Raw genomic sequence first — 17,658 nt, 5'->3', positions numbered from 1 at the left:
AGTAGGATTCATTTAAATATTAAAATAAATATTAAGATTCATTTAAATATTAAAATAAATATTAAAGATTAATTTGAATACATCACAATGGGCACTTGGGTTTTAGATTATAATTAAATGTAGGCTTTTTTTAACGTTATATGCCATTCAAGCGGGAATAAATGCATTTGTAACTTGTAACTAGTGTATACCGAGCAGCTGGTTGGGCTATTTATACCTTTTTTAATAAAGAAATAAACGAAATTAGCGAGTATTTTTCAGTGAGTTTTATCAACAGCGTAATACTTGTACGTTGCACTAAAGGAATACACAATCCAAAGTCTTATTTAAGTGTTATAATTCATAAAAGAATCGCACGTTTACTTTATTTCAGGCACGTTTGATGGCCACCTCGAGAGGGCGGTTGGTTGGGTCCTGGTTCACGTGAGTCGGTCGCAACACGTTGCGCGGATACGCAGCGTCGCACTTCATCCTCAGCGGGACTCGCGGTGTATATTTTTTTTCACCCGGAGTTACAGACTACATTCCTCACCACGACGTTCCGCAGACTTTTCTCCAGAGTCGTCTGCTATACCAACAACAACATAAACAACAACAACATGGGGAAGAGAAGCAGGCAGCGGCAGAAAACCCAGAACACTGGAAAGGACGACAGAGACAACGCAGTAAGAGTCATGCAGCTGTGTGTAGCTAATGTTTGATGTAACGTGCGCAACAAGACATTATTATATTACGTTTGTTTATTATTATTGACTAAATAAATGCAAAATACAGCTAGGACGAGTTTCCCGGAGGCTTTCCTTCCTCAAGCTAAACGTGTGCAGCCATGCTGCTAAGCTAAACAGCTGCATCTTCACATAGCTCTGCTGTTAGCGAGCTACGTGGCTATTTCACGAAGCTATGTTTGTCATGTTAGTTTAATATCGTTGTTGTTGTGCTCATGGGTGCAGGTACAGGACACTGTTTTTTACCCTCTTAGAAGCTAGGATTTTGGATTATTAGAAGACACTAAATTGGATCAGGTCTTTACTAAACATGTAATGGGGTTAATGTTTGAATTACATTTGATTTAACTATATTATTATGCAAAATAGGAATTCACATCTGCATGAGTAGGTGCTTATCTAGTCTAATATTCAGTATATATGACCTTTATTTAACCAGGTAAATTCAATTGAGAACCAATTCTCATTTACAATGACCGTGTGTGTGTGTGTGTGTGTGTGTGTGTGTGTGTGTGTGTGTGTGTGTGTGTGTGTGTGTGTGTGTGTGTGTGTGTGTGTGTGTGTGTGTGTGTGTGTGTGTGTGTGTGTGTGTGTGTGTGTGTGTGTGTGTGTGTGTGTGTGTGTGTGTGTGTGTGTGTGTCTTCAGGACTGGGGGACTGGCTATGCCGACATTGTCAAGGAGAATAAGTTGTTTGAGCACTACTACACGGAGCTGGGCCTGGTGCCCGGGGGAGAGTTTGATCAGTTTATGGATGCCATGAGGGAGCCGCTGCCAGCGACCATCCGCATCACCGGGTACAAGAGGTGAGGCCGAGTCATCACCTGGATTCAGACTCATTTGTCAACAACAACGTGTCTTCCTCAAAGCAGTGCCCGGCATATTTCCCCCAGAAATTGGAGAAAACGTCATCTTTTGTACATTTTAAACTATTTTAATTCAAATTTCTTTGGGACACAAAATATTTTCCCAACTTCCATCTCACGAAAACGTATATAAATATATATATATGTAGTAGTTTAGTACTACACGCTACGAGTCCCAGCTGTGGAGACATTGGTACAGCTGTCTATTTATAAAGGATCTATGTATTTTACTTTATTCTATTTCATGTTTTGTACTATCTAAACATTGAGTCTGAAATAAAAGTTTGATATATATGTATATATGTGTGTATGTATATATATATGATATTCCTTTATTTGTCCCACAGTGGGGACATTAAAAATATATATATATATATATATTTTATAATATAATTATAATTGTTATAATATATATATATAATTGAAAAAAAATTATATGTATATGTATGTCTAATGTGTTTACTATTATCAGTTGGCCCTTGTTATTTAACTATAAGTGCTTCTAAACAATGTGTATGATGTTAGATGTGAAATAATCACCGCCTTGATCCACGCTCCAATTTGGATGTGTGAGGTCAGGGGTTTGAACTCATTGTAACCATGACTACGTCTCCCTGATCCAGATATTTGTTGTCGTTGTCCTCCTTTCTGTCTTATTCCAGCCACGCCAAGGAAATCCTGCACTGTCTGAAGGACAAGTACTTCAAGGAGATCCAGGAGGTGGAGATCGACGGTCAGAAGATCGAGGCTCCGCAGCCTCTGTGCTGGTACGCTCTGCTGCTTCACTCCAGGCTGAACGAAACAGACTCAGACCTGCAGCTGAGTTCACGCCGTCTGTCCTCCGCAGGTACCCCGATGAGCAGGCCTGGCACACCAACATGAGCAGGAAGATCATCAGGAAGTCTCCCCTGCTGGAGAAATTCCACCAGTTTCTGGTCAGCGAGACTGAGTCGGTGAGTTAAAGAAGAAGAAGAAGAAGGAAAGTTTCCCCCCGGGACTTTGATCTGGGCCCTAAATAATGTTACATTTTGGATGCAGTCACAAAATTCACCTTTTATATAAAAATGTGTTTGTGTCCGTCCCGTCAGGGAAACATCAGCCGACAGGAAGCGGTCAGCATGATCCCACCTCTCCTCCTGAAGATTGAGCCGCACCACAAGGTAACACACGCTTCTTCTTCTTCTTCTTCTACTACTCTTTCTTCTCCTCCTCCCCCGTCTTCTTCTTCTCCTCCCACTACTCCTCTGTCTTCTTCTTCTCCTCCTACTACTCTTTCTCCTCCTCCTTCTTCTCTTCCTACTCTTCTTTTTCTTCTTTTCCTCCTACTACTCTTTCTTTTTCTTCTCTTTCTACTACTCTTTTTTCTTCTCCTCCTCCTACTAGTCTTTCTTCTCCCCCACCTCCGTCGTCTCCTTCTTCTTCCCCTCCTACTTCTTCTCCCCTTTTGTAGAACGCTTTCGCTTTGAAGTGTTGAACCCTGTTTATTGGTCATGGGGATGAACCCTGTTTATTGGTCATGTGGATGAACCCTGTTTATTGGTCATGGGGATGAACCCTGTTTATTGGTTACCATGGGGATGAACCCTGTTCATTGGTCATGGGGATGAACCCTGTTTATTGGTTACCATGGGGATGAACCCCGTGTTGACGTGCACGTGTTCTGCCGCTCAGATCCTGGACATGTGCGCGGCTCCCGGGTCGAAGACGGCCCAGCTGATCGAGATGCTCCACTCCGACATGGATGTGCCGTTTCCAGGTAACGCCGCTTGGGGGAAACAAAAGGGAGCGCTATCTCTTCTTCTTCTTCCCTGTCCTCTAATGCCGTGTGTCCCCCCCCCCCCCTCCCCAGAGGGCTTCGTCATCGCCAACGACGTGGACAACAAGCGCTGCTACCTGCTGGTGCACCAGGCCAAGCGCCTCAACAGCCCGTGCATCATGGTGGTGAACCACGACGCCACCTGCATCCCCACGCTGCAGATCGAGACGGGCGGCAAGAAGGGCCACCTCTTCTACGACCGCATCCTGTGCGACGTGCCCTGCAGGTCTGTGGAGGAAGAGGAGGATGAAAAGAAACACGGCCGATGACGCTCCGGGGGTTTGGCCGGAGACGAGACCCCCCCCCCCTGTCTTTGTCAAAGGCCGCGTATTTAAGGGCTGTAGATAATGTTTGGGTACGGGGGGTTAGTGGTAAAACATCAGAGGGAGAGGGGGGGGGGGGGAGAGAGAGATACATACACACAGAGAGAGAGACACACACACACACACACACACATAGACACATACAGAAAGAGAGAGAGACACACACACACAGAGACACACTCACACACACAAACAGAGACACACACAGAGAGAGAGACATACACACAGAGACACACTCACACACAAATAGAGACACACACAGACAGCGAGAGAGAGACACACACACACAGACACAGAGAGAGAGACACACACAGAGACACATACAGAAAGAGAGAGAGACGTTAAGACAGTTTGGGCTTGGCAGACATTTTTTGCCCTCCGAGAAAGTGTCTGGTGGGGGGGGGGTCTCTTGTGGGGTGGGGGGGGGCTTGTCTCTGGTGGTGATGAGGAGGGTTGTGTGTGTGACCGCTGCTCTGTATGTGTTCTGCAGCGGTGACGGCACCATGAGGAAGAACATCGACGTGTGGAAGAAATGGACGACCAGCAACAGCCTGCACCTCCACGGGTGAGGGGGGGGGGCTCTACGCCGCCGTGTGGTCGGAGGGAGTGGGTTCTTCTTGCTCCTAATTGTAAGAAAGTTGGCGGTACTACAGAGAGTTTGTGTGTGTGTGTGTTCACCAGGCTCCAGCTGCGTATCGCGGTGCGCGGCGTGGAGCAGCTGGCGGTGGGCGGCCGCATGGTGTACTCCACCTGCTCACTCAACCCCATCGAGGACGAAGCCGTCATCGCCGCGCTGCTGGAGAAGAGCGAAGGTAGCGACCGCACACACACACACACACACACACACACACGGTCCACTGGGACGTCTTCAGCTCTTTTTGTATCAAACCAACAATATTCAGTTTATTATCTCAATGAGAAGCTCTAGATCTCAGGCCCTGGACACTTTGTTCTTATGTCTTCTTTCGGCTTTAAGTACAAGTTCAGTATATCTGTCTGTTAAAAGTGTCCTATTTTAGAAATGCACATAGAGTATTGTAAAAGTAGGTTTCTGGTTTTATTCCACTGTGACGTCTTCACGTCGCTCTTTTTGTATAAAACTAACAATATTCAGTTCATTATGGGAATGAATTTGGTTTCTAAAAGACAAAATTTGGTTCTAAAAGAGGAAATTTGATTTCTTAAAGAGGCACTTTTTATTCAATTCAATTCAAAACATTCTGTCTTGTTTTCTTTGAGTTCAAAGTGTCTGTAAGTTTAAAAGTATCCTACTTTAGAAAAGCAGATTTAAGTATTGTGAGCGTATGTTTCTGGTGTCATTTGATGGCTGCGAGGGCCGGGTGTGGGACCGATGAAGAGCTGATGAGACTCTGAGACGTCCGTCCCGTGGAGCGCCGTGTTCTCATCGCTCTGCTCGGTGAAACGCGTCAGCAGGAGGTCCAGTTTAATGCGTCGCTAAGTCAAACGGCTTTTTATAGATATCAGTTTGAGTCTCTCGTCTGCCCCCGTCGCCAGGAGCGCTGCAGCTGGTGGACTGCTCCGAGGATCTGCCCGGCCTCAGGAGGATGGCTGGGGTCTCGGCCTGGAAGGTACGGAGAGATCACACCACGCCATGTTGTCTTCTTCTACAGAAACTACGAGGGAGGGACAGAGGAAAGGGAGGGAGGGAGGATAGGAAGAGAGGAAAGGAAGAAAAGAGAGGTAGGCATGAAGGGAGGAAGGAAGGAATGAATGAAGGAAGGAAGGAAGGGAAGGAAGAAAAGAAAGGTAGAAATGAATGGAGGAAGGGAAGGGATGAAGGAAAGTACGGAAGGAAGATTAGGAAGGGAGGAAGGGAAGGAAGGAAAGAGGTAGCCATGAAGGGAGGAAGGAAGAAAGGAAGATAGGAAAGGAAGGGAGGAAGAAAAGAAAGGTAGAAATGAATGGAGGAAGGAAAGTACGGAAGGAAGATAGGAAAGGTAGGAAGGGAGAAAGGAAAGGAATGAAGGGAAGGAAGGAAAGAGAGGTAGGCATGAAGGGAGGAAGGAAGGAAAGAAAGAAAAGAAAGGTAGAAATGAATGGAGGAAGGAAAGTGCGGAAGGAATGAAGGGAAGGAATGAAGTAAGGAAGGAAGCTAGGAAGAAAAGAAAGATAGGAATGAAGGAGGAAATAAAGGGATGAAGGAAAGTAAGGAAGAAAGATAGGAAAGGAAGAAAAGAAAGATATGGATGGATGAAGGAAAGGAAGGAAGGAGGATAGGAAAGGTAGGAATGAAGGGAAGGAAGGAATGAAGTAAAGTAAGGAAGGAAGATAGGAAAGGAAGAAAAGAAAGATAGGCATGAAGGAGGAAAGAAAGGGAGGACCCCCCCTCCCCTGTGCTCGCTCTATGCCCCCCCACCCCACACAGGAGCAAACTGACCTCAGGAACACATCTCATTCCCAGACATGTTTATAATATACATGTTTATAATATACATGTATATAAACACCTCTCGGTAGAAGCCACACCATCTAAATTTCTTGTGAAATGTTCTAGTATTGTTATTGTTATTATTCATATCTCCGTGGGTCGCCCGTCTCCCTGCAGCTGATGACCAAAGAGGGCCACTGGTTCTCCGACTGGGCCGAGGTTCCGAGCCACCGGCGCACGCAGATCCGCCCCACCATGTTCCCGCCCACGGAGCCGGAGAAACTCGCCGGCATGCATCTGGAGAGATGGTACGACCCGTTACGGTGGAACGGTCCGAGTCGGTTCTGAAGGCGTGGGGCGGCTTAACGGCCCGGTTGAGAGCCCAAATAATCTGAGCTCTTTTTAGCGAGTTCAGGAACAACTGGGCGATTTACTCTACCCTGACAATTTGGTGTTTTCCGTTAAAACTCACACTTTTATTTATTAAATGCAAAATGAATATAAATCTAGTCAAGACATTGACGAGGTTATAAATAGTTATGTTTATTGTAAATATTAATGTTTTTCTTCTTGTGTCTCAAAGGAAGGCCAGTTTTATAGCTTCTCTCAGCAGCATAACTGTTTTCAGCTGCGCTCACATACAAAGTTTTTTTACGGGTTTTCTACCCCTCCGCTAGTCTTCGAAGGCGATAACACAATGTACCACTAGAACACTGGAGATGGGCCTCTACACACCTCTGGAGAGACTTCATTAAACACCAGAGAATAGTCATCGACACATTAAATATGTAGAGCAGGGTGTCAAACTCATTTTCCCCGTGGGCCACATCAGCATCATGGCCGCCCTCTTAAAGGGCCGGAAACACTTAATAAACTCGAACATATTGTTAAATAACTCTCTTTGCATTTGATTATTGTTTATTGGAGTGTAGAAATCTTGTACATAAGAAAATCTCTCTAATATTACAATATGAATCCATTTAATTTGAAACCTTCAAAATAAAAGCACGGGAAATTTTTCTCCAATTTCTTTAAGAAAAGGGGATCACGTGTCTTTCAAGCCAACAGGGGCCACATAAAATGTTGCGGCGGGCCGGATTTGGGCCGCGGGCCTTGTGTTTGACACATGGGATGTAGAGAGAGTATTTATGATTAATTTAATGTTATCTCTGTTATCTAAAAATAAGTATAGATATTATGTATTCCTCTGATACATTTTTTGTTTTTCTATATAAATAAAAAATCTATTTTCTGGCGATACAAACTCTTCCCCCCTAAAACCATCTCTCATTTAACTTAATTTCTGGACGCTGTTTTGTTCTCATGAAAGCAGAGACACACACACACACACACACACACACACACACTCTTCTGTTTTTCATTGACTCCAACTTCATTAGCTGAGTAATGTGGTTTGATTTATTTTCTTGGCACACATACCCACATGCATGTACACACACACACACACACACACACACCTGCACTCTCCCTAATGGTGAATGATGATGTCATCTCTACTCGGCGACGGCCAGCAGAGGGTGACACCGTCACGCCTTGTCTGCCATCTTTCTTCTTTTTTATGTAATCCTGGAGGGGAGGGGGAAAAAATCTATCCTTGTTTATTATCACTGTAGGTGGCACTATCAAACTCAATGTGTGTGTGTGTGTGTGTGTGTCTTTTCAGTATGAGGATTCTGCCCCATCACCAGAACACTGGTGGTTTCTTTGTGGCTGTGCTGGTGAAGAAAGCCCCGATGCCCTGGAACAGACAATATCCCAAGGTACCTCACCACACACACACACACGCACGCACACACCTACACACACACACACACACACCTAATGGATGATTAACTACACTTGAGGGAAATGAAGCAGAATTCAATGCATCATTCACCTGTTACTAACCACAGCTGGGACTTCTCCTCCTCCCTCCCTCTCTCTCTCTTTCTCCTCCCTCTCTCCCCCCCCCGTCCGTCGCCTCCAGATGAGGAAGGACGTCTCGTCCGGCTCGGCGGTCCAGGCCGAAGGCTCCCCGGCGGCCTCGTCCCCCGCGGACGCTCCCCCCCGCCTCCCCGAGAGCGCCGCGGAGGAGGAGAGGGAGGGGGGAGGAGGAGGAGGAGGCCCGGAGGGAGAAGGAGAGGAGGAGGAGGCGCCCAACGGAGTGTCCTCTTTCCAGGAGCGCGCCGCCAGACGAGAGGCAGCGTGCAGGTGAGCGCATGAGGCGTCGTTATAATGAGAGATCAACGGGCGGCCGTCGGCCCCGAGGACGCTGCACGTTTTAAGATGTTTACACAACCCAAATAAATTGTGTGTTTGTGTTCATTTAAATAATGTGGGTCCTAACGGAGCGTCTCCTCTCAGGCCTCCGGCCTCCAAGAAGATGAAGCTGTTTGGGTATAAAGAAGACCCCTTCGTGTTCCTCACGGAGGAAGACCCCGTCTTCATCACCATACAGTACGCGTCTCCAGGACATTCTGCATTGTTTGGGTGCCCCCCCCCCCCCAATAAAACAACAACTTGTTTATCCCCCCGTCCTCCTCCTCCTCCTCTTCCTCCTGCAGGTCGTTCTACGATCTGTCCCCAGACTTCCCGAAGCTCAACGTTCTGACCCGGACCCACGACGGCAAGAAGAGGAACCTGTACATGGTCTCCAAGGAGCTGCGCAACGTGCTGCTCAACAACAGTGAGCGCATGAAGGTGTGTGTGTGAGTGTGTATGTGTGTGTGTGTGTGTCTCTGCTGTCTGTGTGTTTGTGTGTGTTTGTGTGTCTCTGCTGTCTGTGTGTGTGTGTCTGCTGTCTGTGTGTGTCTGCTGTCTGTGTGTGTCTGAGTGTGTGTGTCTCTGTGAGTGTGTGTCTGTGAGTGTGTGTGTCTCTGAGTGTGTGTGTCTGAGTGTGTGTGTCTCTGTGAGTGTGTGTCTGCTGTCTGTGTGTGTCTGTGAGTGTGTGTGTCTCTGAGTGTGTCTGAGTGTGTGTGTCTGCTGTCTGTGTGTGTCTGTGAGTGTGTGTGTCTCTGTGAGTGTGTGTGAGTGTCTGCTGTGTGTGTCTCTGCTGTCTCTGTGTGTGTGAGTGTCTCTGCTGTGTGTGTGTCTGCTGTCTCTGTGTGTGTGTCTGTGTGTGTGTGAGTGTCTGTGTGTGTGTCTCTGTTGTCTCTGTGTGTGTGTGTCTGCTGTCTCTGTGTGTGTGTGTGTGTTCTGGTACAGTGTTAAAATAATCTCACATTGATGATGATGATGATGATGAAGTATTTCCTCCAATTAAACTGCGATAACAAATAGATGCAACAAATCAATGATCCATGACTTCCCGGTGATTGATTGATGTGTTATTGATCGTTGTGTGTGTGTACAGCGTGAGAGCCAATCACAGCGTGCTCCTCCCTTGACTGAAGGTCATTGTCACTTCCTCACTAGATTATAGCACCTTTTTTTTATTCATAAATAAATCCAACATCACTACCTTTTAGGATATTGATTGGTGCCGTTAAAGTCGGCCATGTTTTGTGATCGCAGTGTGTGTGTGTGTGTGTTATCCCTCTCCTCAGGTCATCAACACGGGCGTTAAGGTGTGGTCCCGCAACAGTGACGGAGAGGAGTTCGGCTGTCCTTTCAGACTGGCTCAGGAGGTAACACACACACAGAGACACACACACACACTCTCAGAGACACACACAGACAGCAGACACACACACTTGAGCAGTGTGTTGTGAATCCAAAGTTGTCTTGTGAAAACACATTTTCCCCAAATCCTCTTTTTGTATGCAAATGCACCTGGTGACTAGAAGGGCGACGCCCAGAGATGCAGGCATATATGCATATAAGCATGCTCATATTAATGCTCATATGCCTTTATGCATGTTTATATTAATGCTCATATGCCTTTATGCATGCTCATATTAATGCTCATATGCCTTTATGCATGTTTATATTAATGCTCATATGCCTTTATGCATGCTCATATTAATGCTCATATGCCTTTATGCATGCTTATATTAATGCTCATATGCCTTTATGCATGCTTATATTAATGCTCATATGCCTTTATGCATGCTCATATTAATGCTCATATGCCTTTATGCATGCTCATATTAATGCTCATATGCCTTTATGCATGCTCATATTAATGCTCATATGCCTTTATGCATTTTACATTACATTACATGTCATTTAGCAGACGCTTTTATCCAAAGCGACTTACAATAAGTGCATTTCAACCTAGAGTACAAACTAAGAACAACAAGAATACAGGAAGTAACATTTCCTCAACATAGTCGAACTACAAAAGTACCATAAGTAAGTGCTATCTAAGTGCCACTGAAGTGCTAATCTGTGTTTTAATCCAGATATAGTCGGAAAAGGTGTGTTTTCAGTCTCCGACGGAAGATGTAGAGACTTTCTGCTGTCCTGATGTCAGTGGGGAGCTCGTTCCACCACTGAGGAGCCAGGACAGCAAACAGTCTGGATTTCGAGTGATTAGCTCGAGGTGCAGTAGTCACAAGTCGATTGGCTGTTGCAGAGCGGAGCGAACGTGCCGGGGTGTACGGTGTGACCATATCCCGGATGTAGACGGGGCCCGATCCGTCTAGAGCACGGTACGCCAGGACCAGTGTTTTGAAGCGGATGCGAGCAGCCACCGGTAACCAGTGGAGAGAGCGGAGGAGCGGAGTGGTGTGGGTGAATTTCGGGAGGCTGAAGACCAGTCGAGCTGCTGCATTCTGGATGAGCTGCAGGGGTCGGATGGCCTTAGCAGGTAGACCAGCCAGGAGGGAGTTGCAGTAGTCGAGGCGTGAAATGACCAGAGCCTGGATCAGAACCTGCGCCGCCTTCTGAGTAAGAAGAGGACGTATTCTCCTGATGTTGTGCAGCATGTACCTACAGGAACGCGTCGTCGCAGCGATGTTGGCCGTCAGGGAGAGTTGACTGTCGAGTGTCACCCCGAGGTTCCTGGCAGTCCGGGTAGGGGCCAACACAGAGCTGTTGAAGGTGATAGTCAGGTCGTGGGTGGGGAGCCTTTCCCTGGAAGGAATAGTAGCTCAGTCTTGTCAGGGTTGATCTTCAGGTGGTGAGCAGACATCCACTGAGAGATGTCAGTCAGACAGGCAGAGATTCGTGCCGCCACCCGTGTTTCGGACGGTGGAAACGAGAAGATCAGTTGGGTGTCATCAGCATAGCTATGGTAGGAGAAGCCATGCGAACGAATGACAGAGCCGAGAGAATTTGTGTACAGAGAGAAGAGGAGGGGACCCAGGACGGAGCCTTGAGGAACCCCAGTAGTGAGAGGACAAGGATCAGACACAGATCCTCTCCAAGTTACCCGGTAGGTGCGGTCTTTAAGGTAGGAAGAGAAAAGAGCGAGTGCAGTGCCTGAGATCCCAGGTCCTGAAGAGAAGAGATCAGGATCTGGTGGTTCACGGTGTCAAATGCTGCAGAAAGGTCGAGAAGGATAAGGACAGAGGAGAGAGAGGCTGCTCTAGCAGTGTGAAGGTGCTCAGAGACAGCAAGGAGGGCCGTCTCTGTCGAGTGGCCGGCCTTGAATCCAGACTGGTGAGGGTCAAGAAGGTTGTTACTGTGGAGATAGGAGGACACTTGGCTCAAGATAGCTCGCCCAGAGTTTTGGAGAGAAAAGGAAGAAGAGAGACCGGTCTGTAGTTGCTGACTTCAGACGGTCGAGCGTGGGTTTCTTCAGGAGAGGGTTGACTCGCCTCCTTCAGAGAGTTAGGAAACAGCCAGTTGAGAGGGAGCTGTTAATAAGATGGGTGAGGAAGGTCAGAAGGTCAGGGGCAATAGCGTGGAGCATGGGAGACGGGGCGGGGTCAAGGGCGCAGGTGGTCGGTCGGGCGGAGGTCACCAAGCTAAGAACTTGATTGGGAGACAAGCGGGTGGAAGAGGAAAGAGAGGGGGATGAAGAAGTTAGTGTTGGTGAGGTGATAGAAGATGGATTTGTAAAGGAGGAGCGTATGTCGCCTATCTTGTTTGTAAAGTAGTCGACAAAGTGGCTCGGCAAAAGGGTGGAAGGAGGAGGGGCCAAGGGGGGATCAAGGAGGTTGGAAAAGATAGAGAAGAGTTTTTTGGCGTTAGAGAAGGAAGACTGAATTTTGGTCAGGTAGAACGAGCTTTTGGCTGCAGAGATAGAGGAAGAGAAGGAGGAGAGTAGAGATTGATAGAAGAGCAAGTCTTCCGCTAGATTCGATTGCGCCATTTTCTTTCCGCCGCAGAGGGTGGCTCTCTCGGCGCCAAGACCGAGTCCGACAACCACGGAGCCGGAGAGGATTTCGAACCGGTCGTGTCTTAAAAGGACAAAGAGAATCAAGAGATGAAGACAGGGAAGAGAGGAGAGTGTCTGCGGCAGAGTTAGGATGCATGAGTGAGAAGCAGTCAGTTGAGGGGAGAGCAGATAGGACAGAGGAGGCCAGGGAGGAGGGGCAGAGGGTGCGAATGTTGCGGCGTACAGGTGCAGAGTCTGTAGATATGGGTGGGTTGTCAGTACCAGAGAGCGAGAGAGAGTAAGAGATGAAGAAGTGGTCAGAGACATGGAGAGGAGTCACAGTGAGGTTAGAGGTAGAGCAGTTTCTTGTGAAAATGTAGTCAAGGTGGTTGCCGGCTTTGTGAGTAGGAGGGGAGGGACTGAGTGAGAGGTCAAAGGAAGACAGTAAGAGTAAGAGATCACATGACTTCTCTGTCTGGATGTTGAAGTCACCCAGAAGGATGAGCGGGGGCCGTGTTTCCGCGAAGTTCGACAGGAGGACGCCTAGCTCGCCCAAGAAATCTCCCAAAGAACCAGGGGGACGGTAGAGAACAACAATGTGTAGTTGAACCGGATGAGTAACGGTCACCGCATGAAACTCAAAAGTCAGTGGGATAAAGAGTGGAAGCGGGTAGGGACAGAAACACCATGTGGGTGAGATGAGTAAACCTGTACCTCCACCCCGACCAGAGGGTCTGGGTGTGTGGCTAAAGGAGAAGGCAGAGGAGAGAGCAGCCGGGGTAGACGTGTTGTCTGCTGTGATCCAGGTCTCAGTGAGAGCCAGGAAGTCAAGCGACTGCTCCACAGCAAAGCCAGAGATGAAGTCAGCCTTGCGGTTGGCTGACTGACAGTTCCAGAGGCCTCCTGTGACCAGGTGCTGGGTGTGAGTAGAACGGGTAGGAAGGATAACAGAGGAGGGGTTCCGCACATGAATGAACGAGTCCTATAGTAACTACGAGTAGAGATACGCACAGGTATGGAAAATACACATATTCAAAAATGGGAAATACTCAGCCACCCAAGACTCCAACGGAAGACTCCTATGTCTTTGTCCTCCGAGTCTCGACTCCAACGGAAGACTCCTATGTCTTTGTCCTCCGAGTCTCGACTCCAACGGAAGACTCCTATGTCTTTGTCCTCCGAGTCTCGACTCCAACGGAAGACTCCTATGTCTTTGTCCTCCGAGTCTTCGTCCGATGAGTCACGCTGACGCTACAGCTGACGTGAAAACCCCACCCGGTTATGAGCCCAAGTTAGTGCCAATTACCTCCAGCCGCGTTGACACCGCCCCTTGGCTTTTGGTATTCAAATGACACTCAATAGAAACCAGGTGACGATCGCTCGTCCAATCAGTGAAGATTCAGGTGTCGGAACACAGGACACACCTCTCTACCAAAACAACTCCTTAAAACAGGACAGACTAACAATCTAGCAGCTTTAAACAACAAATACAACAGTAACTTTAGCAGATAAAACTAGTTTAAAGAAGATACTTAGCAGGATCCAAGTAGTCAGTAGTCTCGCCTCACATGCTCATTAATGCTCATATGCCTTTATGCATGCTCATATTAATGCTCATATGCCTTTATGCATGCTTATATTAATGCTCATATGCCTTTATGCATGCTCATATTAATGCTCATATGCCTTTATGCATGCTTATATTAATGCTCATATGCCTTTATGCATGCTCATATTAATGCTCATATGCCTTTATGCATGCTTATATTAATGCTCATATGCCTTTATGCATGCTTATATTAATGCTCATATGCCTTTATGCATGCTTATATTAATGCTCATATGCCTTTATGCATGCTCATATTAATGCTCATATGCCTTTATGCATGCTCATATTAATGCTTATATGCCTTTATGCATGCTCATATTAATGCTCATATGCCTTTATGCATGTTTATATTAATGCTCATATGCCTTTATGCATGCTCATATTAATGCTCATATGCCTTTATGCATGCTTATATTAATGCTCATATGCCTTTATGCATGCTTATATTAATGCTCATATGCCTTTATGCATGCTTATAATAATGCTCATATGCCTTTATGCATGCTCATATTAATGCTCATATGTCTTTATGCATGCTCATATTAATGCTCATATGCCTTTATGCATGCTCATATTAATGCTTATATGCCTTTATGCATGCTTATATTAATGCTCATATGACTTTATGCATGCTCATATTAATGCTCATATGCCTTTATGCATGCTCATATTAATGCGTATATGCCTTTATGCATGTTTATATTAATGCTCATATGCCTTTATGCATGCTCATATTAATGCTCATATGCCTTTATGCATGCTTATATTAATGCTCATATGCCTTTATGCATGCTTATATTAATGCTCATATGCCTTTATGCATGCTTATAATAATGCTCATATGCCTTTATGCATGCTCATATTAATGCTCATATGCCTTTATGCATGCTCATATTAATGCTTATATGCCTTTATGCATGCTCATATTAATGCTCATATGCCTTTATGCATGCTCATATTAATGCTCATATGCCTTTATGCATGCTCATATTAATGCTCATATGCCTTTATGCATGCTCATATTAATGCTCATATGCCTTTATGCATGCTTATATTAATGCTTATATGCCTTTATGCATGCTCATATTAATGCGTATATGCCTTTATGCATGTTTATATTAATGCTCATATGCCTTTATGCATGTTTATATTAATGCTCATATGCCTTTATGCATGCTCATATTAATGCTCATATGCCTTTATGCATGTTTATATTAATGCTCATATGCCTTTATGCATGTTTATATTAATGCTCATATGCCTTTATGCATGCTTATATTAATGCTCATATGCCTTTATGCATGCTTATATTAATGCTCATATGCCTTTATGCATGCTTATATTAATGCTCATATGCCTTTATGCATGCTTATAATAATGCTCATATGCCTTTATGCATGCTCATATTAATGCTCATATGCCTTTATGCATGCTCATATTAATGCTCATATGCCTTTATGCATGCTTATAATAATGCTCATATGCCTTTATGCATGTTTATATTAATGCTCATATGCCTTTATGCATGCTCATATTAATGCTCATATGCCTTTATGCATGCTTATATTAATGCTCATATGCCTTTATGCATGCTTATAATAATGCTCATATGCCTTTATGCATGCTTATATTAATGCTCATATGCCTTTATGCATGTTTATATTAATGCTCATATGCCTTTATGCATGCTCATATTAATGCTCATATGCCTTTATGCATGCTTATATTAATGCTCATATGCCTTTATGCATGCTTATAATAATGCTCATATGCCTTTATGCATGCTTATATTAATGCTCATATGCCTTTATGCATGCTCATATTAATGCTTATATGCCTTTATGCATGCTCATATTAATGCGTATATGCCTTTATGCATGCTCATATTAATGCTCATATGCCTTTATGCATGCTCATATTAATGCGTATATGCCTTTATGCATGCTTATATTAATGCTCATATGCCTTTATGCATGCTCATATGCATGCTGATGGTTTTAGGACGGACTTTAATGCCTTGTATGTTATTAAATGTAAACTTTAGCTCGTAGTTCTTCTCGCGTCATGGATTCATTTGGTGCGCTCCGTGAACACACGAAGGATCCTGTATTCACCGCGCGCGTCGCCCCGCGCCCTCCCCCCTCTGTCCACCAGGGGATCTACACGCTGCAGCTGTACATCCGCTCCCGGATCATCCGGGTGAGCGTGGCGGACATCAAAGTGCTGCTGACCCAGGAGAACCCGTACCTCAGCAAGCTGGAGGAGGACGCCTACGCTCAGGCCAAGAAGCTGGGTGAGACTCTGAGAGAGGGGGGGGGGTCAGGGAGCTGGGTTATGTGAACGAGTAATGCTCGATAACAGGTGCTGAGCTGCCCCTGAGCAAGGCACTGACCCCCCCCCTCTGAATGTTCTGCTCGTCTCCACAGTGATGGGCAGCATCGTGCTGAAGTACGTCCCCAACCCAAAGTGAGTTGTTTCTCCCTCTTTTTTTATGTGCATGCATGTTTTCTCTTAAAAAAATTAAGATATCACTTGTGTGTGTGTGTGTGTGTGTGTGTGTGTGTGTGTGTGTGTGTGTGTGTGTGTGTGTGTGTGTGTGTGTGTGTGTGTGTGTGTGTGTGTGTGTGTGTGTGTGTCAGTAACACAGAGGAGCCCCAGTGCCCCATCCAGCTGTGCGGCTGGAGGGGGAAGACGTCCATCCGAGCCTTCGTGCCGCGCAACGAGCGGTTCCACTACCTGCGGCTGCTCGGCGTGGAGGTGTTCAGGGAGAAGCAGGGCGTCGGCAAGGAGGGAGCGAAGGACAGAGAGAAGGAAGGGAAGGACGGAGAGAAGGAAGGGAAGGACGGAGAGAAGGAAGGGAAGGACGGAGAGAAGGAAGGGAAGGACGGAGGCAAGGATGGAGAGAAGGAAGAGCCGGGACAGGTCGCCGGGGAGGAAACGGCACCGGCGTTGGAGAAAGAGGCCGAGATGGACTTGGAGAACGGCGACAAAAACACATCGTTGGAACCAAAGGAGTAGAGGGGGCGGAGCTTGTCGGGGAGGCAGAGCTTGTCAGGGAGGCGGGAGAGAGAAAAGAGGACTGGAGACGTATCGGAGCTCCGAGAGCTGTGGACCAGGTCCAAGACAGCGTCATGAGGAGGAAGAGGAGGAAGATGAGGAAGAGGAGGACGACGCTCCTCTACGGGTTTCTCTGCTCACCACAGAGACAAACTCCTTTTTTTGGGATGTTTTTTTTTCTTTTTAAAAAATTTTCTTTTACCAAATTTACGCCACTCAAACAAGCGGCGTCGAATAATTAGTTTGTTCCTCCGTCGTGTTTCTAGAAGTTTCTAACAACTCACATGTTCCCTCCGCCTGTAACGGAGTCGATTAAAAGCGTGACCGAGTTCAGAGGATCTGACTTCATTCTTGATCTGAAGTATTAAAGACGAAGCTTCGTCAACTCATCAGGCGTCGTGACGGGTTATGAGATGTGAAACATGAATCCCTAAAGGGGGATGAAGTGGGTTTTTTCCACACCAAAATTAAAGTGAAAACAATATTAAATACATGTTAGTGTTCAGTGTTTTAAACAAGGGAATAGTTGAATAAGATTAGTGGGCACGGGATCGGATTTGCCTTTTTTTAATAGAACTAAACCGAAAAATGAAGGTGAAGAGACAGAAATGGTGTTTAAATATATAGAAATATACCCCCAAATATAAAAAAATATACTTTATTTCGTTAT

General features: G+C 46.0%; 1 protein-coding gene across 1 annotated transcript; it reads left to right on the top strand.

Annotated features, from left to right (window-relative positions):
• The first annotated feature begins 442 nt into the window (after nucleotides 1-442).
• On the top strand, nucleotides 443-17,324 carry nsun2 (NOP2/Sun RNA methyltransferase 2). The gene is made up of 19 exons (XM_056411892.1): nucleotides 443-665; nucleotides 1,372-1,529; nucleotides 2,252-2,356; nucleotides 2,437-2,542; nucleotides 2,678-2,749; nucleotides 3,261-3,345; nucleotides 3,439-3,631; nucleotides 4,219-4,293; nucleotides 4,410-4,540; nucleotides 5,244-5,317; nucleotides 6,295-6,425; nucleotides 7,802-7,898; nucleotides 8,105-8,328; nucleotides 8,482-8,574; nucleotides 8,682-8,817; nucleotides 9,663-9,743; nucleotides 16,086-16,224; nucleotides 16,358-16,397; nucleotides 16,571-17,324. Exons 1-19 carry the CDS (start codon nucleotides 600-602, stop codon nucleotides 16,947-16,949), a joined length of 2,385 nt encoding a protein of 794 aa, XP_056267867.1. The 5' UTR covers nucleotides 443-599; the 3' UTR covers nucleotides 16,950-17,324.
• The last annotated feature ends 334 nt before the right edge of the window (nucleotides 17,325-17,658 follow it).

Source organism: Pseudoliparis swirei, chromosome 1, assembly GCF_029220125.1.
Source record: "Pseudoliparis swirei isolate HS2019 ecotype Mariana Trench chromosome 1, NWPU_hadal_v1, whole genome shotgun sequence".
Classification (NCBI taxonomy): Eukaryota; Metazoa; Chordata; class Actinopteri; order Perciformes; family Liparidae; genus Pseudoliparis; species Pseudoliparis swirei.
Note: the sequence above shows the minus strand (reverse complement) of the source record. Positions and strands in the feature narration are given on the sequence as shown.